Raw genomic sequence first — 9,623 nt, forward strand, 5'->3', positions numbered from 1 at the left:
TTCCTCACAATTTGCTTCAGCTTTCAGGAATTTGCACTTTTGCAGAGTTCAGTCTTTATAGATTTTACTGGCGGGAACTGTTTTCTGTTTGTCCATTTCAACGTTATCAGTTCCATTCTTTTATTTTGTTCTCCTTTATCATATGCCTCCTTCTTTGTCTCTTCTCTAAACTAAGTAGTCCCAGACTTTTCGGTCTATCCGTTTATGGCGACCTCTCCCATTCTCACAGCCTGTCTCAGAAATCCCCTTTCTATCTGCTACATCATTTATAGAGATTGGGTGTCCAAAACTGAGCGCATGTCCAGAGCAGGTTATTCTCCATCCCATTCCTTAGGCATTCGAGCATTGTCTTTGTTTTGGGCACTGCTGCAAATGAACAGGTGTTTCTGTAGAGCTGCTATCAATGACACCCAGCTTTTTTCCCTCACGAGTGTTCTAGTTGGGATGTTTCCCCTGGCATATGTCTTGGCAAAAGTTTTTTTCCCCCCCACTCTCAGATTTAGAGCAACCGAGTAAATGGAGAACTCCCTACAGCACGGACTCTTTAGCCTGGCTTTCATTGCATTAAGGAACAATAATGAATAAACAGTATCTACACGTGTGTTTTCTGCTGGTGCCTATTAAGGTTTCCCAGACCATGATATGTAGGAATTATTGATGCATGGAGCAGCATCAGATATGGAATTGGCATTAGTAGGCTCAGTTGTTCATAATTTATTTTTTGAATAATGAATGTTATTTTTCAATGCATAAAAAGTGACTAATCTGCTTCACCCATCCAGGCATATGTACTCTGACTATCACCCTAGATCCTGGGCACATAGAACAAGTCAGGGGAGGAGATACCATTCTACTGCTAATGTAGGAGACATCATTCTCCCTCAGAGTTGAACACCTTCTCACCTCCTCCATGTCAGATTCCAACACAACCGACTTCACCAATCCCTCCACCTTCATCCTACTGGGCATTCCTGGCATGGAAAAGGTCCATGTCTGGATCTCCATCCCCTTCTGCACTATGTACACCATAGCCATCTTGGGGAACTTCACCATCCTTTTCATTGTGAAGAGTGAGCTGAGCCTCCATGGGCCCATGTACCAGTTCCTCTGCATGCTGGCTGTCACTGACTTGGTCCTGTCCACGTCCACGCTACCCAAAACGCTGAGCATCTACTGGTTCAATTCCAGGGAAATTGATTTCAGCGCCTGCCTCACCCAGATGTACTTCATGCATTGTTTCTCAGTGATGGAGTCTGGGATCCTCGTGGCCATGGCTCTGGATCGCTATGTGGCCATCTGCGATCCCCTGAGACATTCCACCATCTTGACAAACCCTGTGGTAGCCAAGATTGGCCTGGCCGTGGTGTTGCGTGGTGGCTTACTCATACTGCCCTATCCCTTCCTGGCGAGGAGGTGGCTATATTGCAGAACCAACATCATTCTCCATACGCACTGTGAGCACATGGCTGTGGTGAAGCTGGCCTGCACTGACATCCGCATCAGTAGTTACTACAGCCTCTCTGTGGCATTGTCTGTGACCTTTTTGGATATATTTTTTATTGTTGTGTCGTATACTCAAATCCTAAGGGTCATATTCAGTCTCCCCACAAAGGACGCCCGGCTCAAGGCTTTTGGGACATGCGGCTCACACCTCTGTGTCATCTTAGCCTTTCACATCCCACGTCTCTTCTCCTTTCTCACACACCGATTTGGTCAGAATGTGCCCCTGCATTTCCAAATTCTCACTGCCAACGTGTACCTCCTGGTGCCCCCCATGCTAAACCCCATCATCTATGGGGTGAGGACCAAACAGATCCGGAAGAGGCTGCTTTGGCTTTTTACTCATAAAAGGATTTAAATATTTTATCATTGTGCTCTGGCTTTCAGACCGAGCTCCCCGCAGAGCTGGCTGGTAACATGGTGCTGAGCTCTCTTTCCTGAGTCACCTTCTAGACAGTTTTACTGTGCTGTGTCAGCGTGACAAACCAGGGAATCAGTCTGTGTACAACTCCTTAACTCAGAGGGGTACTACCTTTCTAATTCATAGAATCTCAGGGTTGGAAGGGACCTCAGGAGGTCATTTCGTCCAACCCCCTGCTCAAAGCAGGACCAGTCACCAACTAAATCATCCCAGCCAAGGCTTTGTCAAGCCTGATCTTAAAAACATCTGGTAACGCCTGGTAACTGGACCGCTGAGGCCCTGCCTTCTCCCCTAAATCTTCCCCAAGGCCCCATCCCCGTTGCTCCCTGCTCTCACCACCCTGTCACTCTCTGGATCATCTCCACCTCTCTCCCCCACCACCCCAGTGGAGCTCCCTCCCTCTGCTCCAGGTTTGGACAGGAGCTGCTGTAGCCTGAGAAGGAGTCTGCAGTGAGTGCAGCAAGGACATGGTGACTGGGCAATCAGGAGCAGAGAGGAAAGCCAGGAAGCCATTCAAAAGCAGATGATGTTTGGGAATAGAGTTATGAATCAGGTGGGTGAGGCTGTGCATCATACAGTTTGTGGGCCCTAAAGCTCAGCTACAAAGTCCTGAGGGAAGGTGGAAGCCTGTTTGACTTATTTCTTTAGCTTTCAGTTCCCTATTGTTCCTCCCAGCTGGGGGCCTGTAGCTGGCAGTTTCCCTACAATGGGGATGGACTAGGAGCCTTTTGCAATGAGCCAGGCCTCAAGGGCAAGGCAAGGGATCAACTTTGAAGGGAGCAGGACAACAACTGAGAAATGCAGAAAGATAAGCCCCTGCATTAGCTGGGAAGGAGGGATGCTGTGCAGAGGCCGGGGTGGCTTCGGTAGCTCACAGGGAAGGAGATAAACAGCACACCTGCCATTAGCCAGGTATTTACACACCTACATGGAACCTTATCTGGAACTACAGGGCACCCATTGCCCTGGGGCTGAAGCCGAACAGTGAACCTGAGTCAAACATATGCTCCTCATGTTGAATAAGATTAGACTTTTCAGCTTGGAAAAGAGGTGACTAAGGGGAGATATGTTTGCAGTCTATAAAATTGTGACTGGTGAAGAGAAAGTAGATACGGAAGTGTTGTTTACTACTTCTCATAACACAAGAACTAGGGGTCACCAAATGAAATTAATTGGCAGCAGGTTTAAAACCAATAAAAGGAAGTATTTTCTTCCTTTTATAAGTATAATCTGCTGATTGCCAGCAGATCGAGGAACGTGATCGTTCCCCTTTATTCGACATTGGTGAGGCCTCATCTGGAATACTGTGTCCAGTTTTGGGCCCCACACTACAAGAAGGATGTGGAAAAATTGGAAAGAGTCCAGAGGAGGGCAACAAAAATGTTTAGGGGGCTGGAACACATAACTTATGAGGACAGACTGAGGGAACTGGGATTGTTTAGTCTGCAGAAGAAAAGAATGAGGGGGGATTTGATAGCTGCTTTCAACTACCTGAAAGGGGGTTCCAAAGAGGATGGATCTAGACTGTTCTCCGTGGTACCTGATGACAGTACAAGGAGCAATGGTCTCAAGTTGCAGTGGGGGAGGTTTAGGTTGGATATTAGGAAAAACTTTTTCACTAGGAGGGTGGTGAAGCACTGGAATGTGTTACCTAGGGAGGTGGTGGAATCTCCTTCCTTAGAGGTTTTAAAGGTCAGGCTTGACAAACTCCTGGCTGGGATGATTTAGTTGGGGATTGGTTGTGCTTTGAGCAGGGGGTTGGACTAGATGACCTCCTGAGGTCCCTTCCAACCCTGATATTCTATGATTCTATGATCTAGAAGCTCTTTACCTACGCTGCTAGGTAACATTATCACTATGTCATGGAGGGACTGAGCCAAGCAGCAGTAAAGTGATTAGCCCAGGGCAACACAATGAGTCAATGGCAGAGGTGAGAATGGGTACTGGAAGTCTTGACCCAGCCAGCACCATTGATATAGCCATGAACGGGCATTGCTCCGCTCAGTTGTATTAGATGCAGTGAGGCTATTTTTGTGTTGTGATCAGTGGAGTTGCCGTCCTCCTTAAACGGGAGGAATTTATTAAAGAAACAGTTACAAAGTACAGCCACACAGCTCAGTCTTCAGCTTTGTCATTCTTGTTTGCCAGGGACCAAACACTGCCTAGAACTGTACACAGTGATAGAGGCCCAAGAATGTGCTTCCAGGAACCAAATCAGTGCAAGGTGTGACTTGTAGGCCCTGATCAGGGCCTTTTAGTAGCAGCATATTACACATAATAAAAAATAATCTCCATTTAATGCCTGGAGAGCTGTGCCCAACGTCACCCTACGAATCCATGGCAGAGCTGGCACTCTTCACTCCCAGCTTATTGGTCTCTGCTGATACTTTATCTCTAGTTAAATGGCTTGGGCCAAATCCTCAGCTGGTGTGAATGGGTGCAGCCCCACTGAGATCAGGGGAAGTCCCCTGAAATAGATAAACCAATGGAGTGACAGCACCAGGTCTCTTTGCTCTTGCATGGACTGTACAAGCCAGATCTGAGAGAGACTAAACCCTTCCTGCTGCCTCAGTTTCCCGATCTTTTAAAGGGGGATATCTACTGGGAGTTTGTGAAGAACTTGTCATTGGTATCCATGTGTCACCATGCTTCAGTGGAACACAGCTGAGGATGACAAATTTGGGACAAATTGCTGAGAAATAGGGCAGACTCACCCCCGTTAGATTGTACCAAGCCAGTAAAAAACTTAAACTTCGGTGTCACCACACTGCTTAACTGGAAGCAAAAAAAGTGACATCGCATTAGGCACACAGCCCCTGGATCACCATCCGGACACGGGACTCCAGGACGAGTGGACAGTGAAAACAAATTTCACCACATATAGGACCTTTCTCATCTCAAGAGCTCAGCCACATAGCCAGGCCAGTATATAATTCAGATCTTACCCAAGGATCACGCTGCTGCCAATCCGTTAGTAACTAAAAACTAAAGAGTTAATAATAAAAGAAAAGCAGAAGAGATTTAAATGGCAAATGCATTTAAAAATACAATTAGGAAGGCCAAAAAAGAATTTGAGGAACAGTTAGCAAAAGACTCAAAAGTAATTGCAAAATTTCTTTCAGTACATCAGAAGCAGGAAGACTGCTAAACAACCAGTGGGGCCACTGGACGATCAAGTTACTAAAGGAGCACTCAAAGACAATAAGGCCATTGCAGAGAAACTAAATTAATTCTTTGCATTGGTCTTCATGGCTGAGGATGTGAGGGAGATTCCCAAACCGGAGCCATTCTTTTTAGGTGACAGATATGAGGAACTGTCCCAGATTGAGGTGTCATTAGAGGAGGTTTTGGAACAAATTGATAAATTAAATAGCAATAAGTCACCAGGATGAGATGGTATCACGCAAGAGTTCTGAAGGAACTCAAATGTGAAATTGCAGAACTACTAACTGTAGTCAGTAACCTATCATTTAAGTCAGCTTCTGTACCAAATGAGTGGAGGATATTTAATGTTGATAAATGCAAAGTAATACACATTGGAAAGCAGAATCCCAACTATACATATAAAATGATGGGGTCTAAATTAGCTGTTACCATTCAAGAAAGAGATCTTGGAGTCCTTGTAGATAATTCTCTGAAAACATCCATTCAATGTTCAGTGGCAGTTAAAAAAGCGAACAGAATGCTGGGAATAATTAAGAAAGAGATAGATAATAGGACAGAAATTATCATATTGCCTCTATATAAATCTATGGTACAACCACATCTTGAATACCATGTGCAGATGTGGTCGCCCCATCTCAAAAAAGATATATTGGAATTGGAAGAGGTTCACAAAAAGGGAAACAAAAATAATTAGGTGTATGGAACGGCTTCCATATCAGAAGAGATTAATAAGATTGTGACTTTTCAGCTTGGAAAAGAGATGGCTAAGGGGAAATATGATTGAGGTCTATAAAATCATGACTGGTGTAGAGAAAGTAGATAAATAAGTGTTGTTTACTACTTCTCATAACACAAGAGCTAGGGGTCACCGAATTAAATTAATAGGAAGCAGGTTTAAAACAAATAAAAGGAGGTATTTCTTCACACAGCACACAGTCAACCTGTGGAACTCCTTGCCAGAAGATGTTGTGAAGGCCAAGACCATAACAGGGTTCAAAAAAGAGCTAGTTAAATTCATGGAGGATAGATCCATCAATGGCTATTAGCCAGGATGGGCAGGGATTATGTCCCTTGCCTCTGTTTGCCAGAAGCTGGGAATGGGTGAAAGGGGATGGATCACTTGATGATTACCTGTTCTGATCATTCCCTCTGGAGCACTGGGCACTGTTGGAAGACAGGATACTAGGTTAGATGGACCTTTGGTCAGACCCAGTGTGGCTGTTCTGATGTTCTTATGGTTAATATATCAGATATAGCCAAGTGAATTTTTCAGTTAGCTGTGATGGAATAAACTGCTAGCTTCCAAAAGTTTCTCTGGAGTCATCCAAAGAGCCTGGGGGTCATCAGTCCTCCTGAGGTCTCTTATTTGAGAGCTTCCTTGATAGAAATCCAGACCAGAGAATTGAAGCAGGAAATGAAGACAAGGTGGGGATGTCTCAGGGGTCGTTTCATATCCTCTGCCCTGTGCATGGAATTTTACTGTCCCAAACAAAGCCCACAGCCCAGGTGCCTGGTAAATTACTGGCCCAAGAGAGAGTCCAGGGTCACATGAGATTATCACATGTCCTTACATGCTTTTTTACAGAGGTGTGTTTCTTCTACGTCCCATCGTGAGAGCTAAGTTTTCTTGATGGGCAACCGACACAACTATCTGGCCTTATCCATTTGAGTAGTGTTACCCAGGAACACAACTCATGTGTAAGATGCCACTACATCGCCAATAACCCTAACTGCACACACAAACAACAAAAATGTATTATTAATACTATTATTATACCCCAACCATGAAATTAAAATTGTGTGGTACTACATATATGTATATTTTTCAAAGGGTATAAACTTTAATTTTGTTGGAACAAAATAAAAATAATAAAAACTAGTCATGTGTCACACAAAATACAACACAGGACAACACACACGACATACAGGACAAACTTATAATTAAAAACAAATTGTGCCAGAATTCTATTTATAACTGTACAAAATAAGGCAAACAAAAATAAAAAATAAAAAGGTTACACATGTAAACAAGTTATTACCTTATGTAAAACTTTTAATAAAAACTGATAAAATCATATTAATATTTGCCAAATTTGTTGTATAAATTTAATAACAAGGAATTTTGCATTACTTTATATTCAACTTTATTTTAAAACTCTGCTACCTGGAAATAAGGAAAGCCCATGTTCTAAATATTAGCTAGTGGTTAGGATTAGAAGCAGTGTGTGCATTTCTTTTGCTTGGCAACCATATCTTCAAGAAAGTTAGGAATAATTCCAGCTGTTTCATTCCTGAAGGGTTAAAGTAATTAATTTACTGGATTTGTATAAAGTAAAGTTGTTACTTTGTTTTCTCTTTGTTTCTTGTTTTGTTCTGTTTTCGATTGCTTTATCTTTTGGAGGTGTCTGTAAAAATTGTAACTTTTAACTTTTAACACAGAGAGGGAGTCAAAGTGAGGACAGGTGGGGAAAAGGCGAGGCGTGGGAGGTGAAGAGCAACCTAGTGGTAAAGAGAAACATGGCAAACTGAAAAATTGAAATGAAGAACTTGGGAATTCCTTCCTGTGGGGGACCCTCGAGCCCTTTCACCCCCCTCTGGGGAAGAGCTGAGAAAGGAAAAGAAATCAGCTCTTGCTACCAGCTAACTAAGAAACATGTGCTCAAACATCTTAAGACACAGAAATCCAACCAGGTTCTTTAAAAAAGGTATTTTTTTTAAAAAAAGAAGAGGAAAGAAAATACATCTGGAACTCAGGCTGTTGCTAGATTTTAAAGAGCAACAGCAGGAATTAAGCACCAAGAATAGCTTCTTGGGGTCCAGCTTAAAGGTTACCAAGCAAAACAAAACAAAAGTACCTGGGGTTTGCACAGAGACATCCACAAACCAAAACAAACAAAAAAGATCCCTAATTGTGTCTATCTAACATTACCTATGCTACTTACATATCTGGGGTTCCAAATGAGTAGTTTCTAGGCATGATGCTGATGATTTCCCATACCTGGCTCAAACCTTACAGCCTGTTGCTGCCTTGTCTCTCCAGACCAGAGAACAAAGACACACACACACAGACATTTTTTCCCAATTTGAAAGGGTACAGCTACCCTATTGGTTCCCCTGGTCAGGTGCCAAATCATGTTAAGCTTACCTCTTAATCCTTTACAGGTAAGGCAATTTGGATACAGCTGCTAAGGAGGATTCTATAGCTAACTGAATGATTGGGCAGTTACACAAGGGTGCTACCCTCCTCACCTATCACAGCCCATTACTAAATGAAGAGGGAAAAACAATAACAGAAAATGTGGAAATGGCAGAGGTGTTTAATGACTTCATTTTTTCAACAAGAAGGTAGATAGTGTTTGGATGGCTAACATAGTGAATGCCAGTGAAAATAGGGTAGGTCCAAATGCTAAAATAGGGAAAGAACCATTTAAAAATTACTTCGACAAATGTCTTCAAGTTACCAGGGCCTGATTAAATGCATCCTAGAATACTCAAGGAACTGACTGAGGAGATATGTGAGCCATTAGCTATTATCTTTGAAAAGGCATGGAAGATGGGGGAGATTCCAGAAGACTGGAAAAAAGCACATATAGAGTCCATGTATAAAAAGCTATGCATCCGAAGAAGTGAGGTGTTTACTCACGAAAGCTTATGCCCAAATAAATCTGTTAGTCTTTAAGGTGCCACCAGACTCTTTGTTGTTCATGTATAAAAAGGGAACTAAAGGCAACCCAGGCAATGATGGACCAGTCAGCTTAACTTCTATACCAGGTAAGATAATGGAACAAATAATAAAAGAATCAATTGGAAAAGATCTAGAAGATAATATGGTGATAAGTAATAGTCAGCATCGATTTGTCAAGAACAAATAAGGTCAAACCAACCTGATAGTTTTCTTTGACAGCATAACAAGCCTTGTGGTTGGGGGAAGGTTGTAGATGTGGTATATCTAGACTTTAGTAAGGCTTTTGATACAGTCTTGCATGATCTTCACATTAACAAACTAGGGAAATACAACCTAGATGGCGCTAATATATGGTGGGTGAATAACTGGTTGGATAACTGCTCCCAGAGAGTAGTTATTAGTGGTTCACAGTCAGCCTGGAAGGGCATAATGAGTGGGGTTCCGCAGGTATCAGTTCTGGGTCTGGTTCTTTTCTATGTCTTCATCAATGATTTAGATCACGGCATAGGGAGTACACTTACAAAGTTTGCAGACGATACCAAGCTGGGAGGGGTTGCAAGTGCTGTGGAAGATATGATTAAAATTCAAAATGATCTGGACAAACTGGAGAAATGGTCTGAGGTAAATAGGATGTAATTCAATAAGGACAAATGAAAATACTCCACCTAGGAAGGAACAATCAGATGCACACATACAGAATGGCAAATGACTGCTAGGAAGGAATACAGGAAAAATGCAGAAAGAGATCTAGGGGTCATAGTGGACCACAAGATAAATATGAGTCAACAGTGTAACACTGTTGCAAAAAAAGCAAACATCATTCTGGAATGTATTAGTAGAAGTGTTGTAAGC

General features: G+C 42.8%; 1 protein-coding gene across 1 annotated transcript; it reads left to right on the top strand.

Moving 5' to 3' along the window:
- The first annotated feature begins 907 nt into the window (after positions 1-907).
- LOC117873059 (putative olfactory receptor 52P1) lies at positions 908-1,858 on the top strand. Its single transcript, XM_034762064.1, has one exon. It carries the CDS (start codon positions 911-913, stop codon positions 1,856-1,858), a length of 948 nt encoding a protein of 315 aa, XP_034617955.1. The 5' UTR covers positions 908-910.
- The last annotated feature ends 7,765 nt before the right edge of the window (positions 1,859-9,623 follow it).

This window comes from Trachemys scripta, chromosome 1 (assembly GCF_013100865.1).
Source record: "Trachemys scripta elegans isolate TJP31775 chromosome 1, CAS_Tse_1.0, whole genome shotgun sequence".
In the NCBI taxonomy this organism is placed as follows: Eukaryota; Metazoa; Chordata; order Testudines; family Emydidae; genus Trachemys; species Trachemys scripta.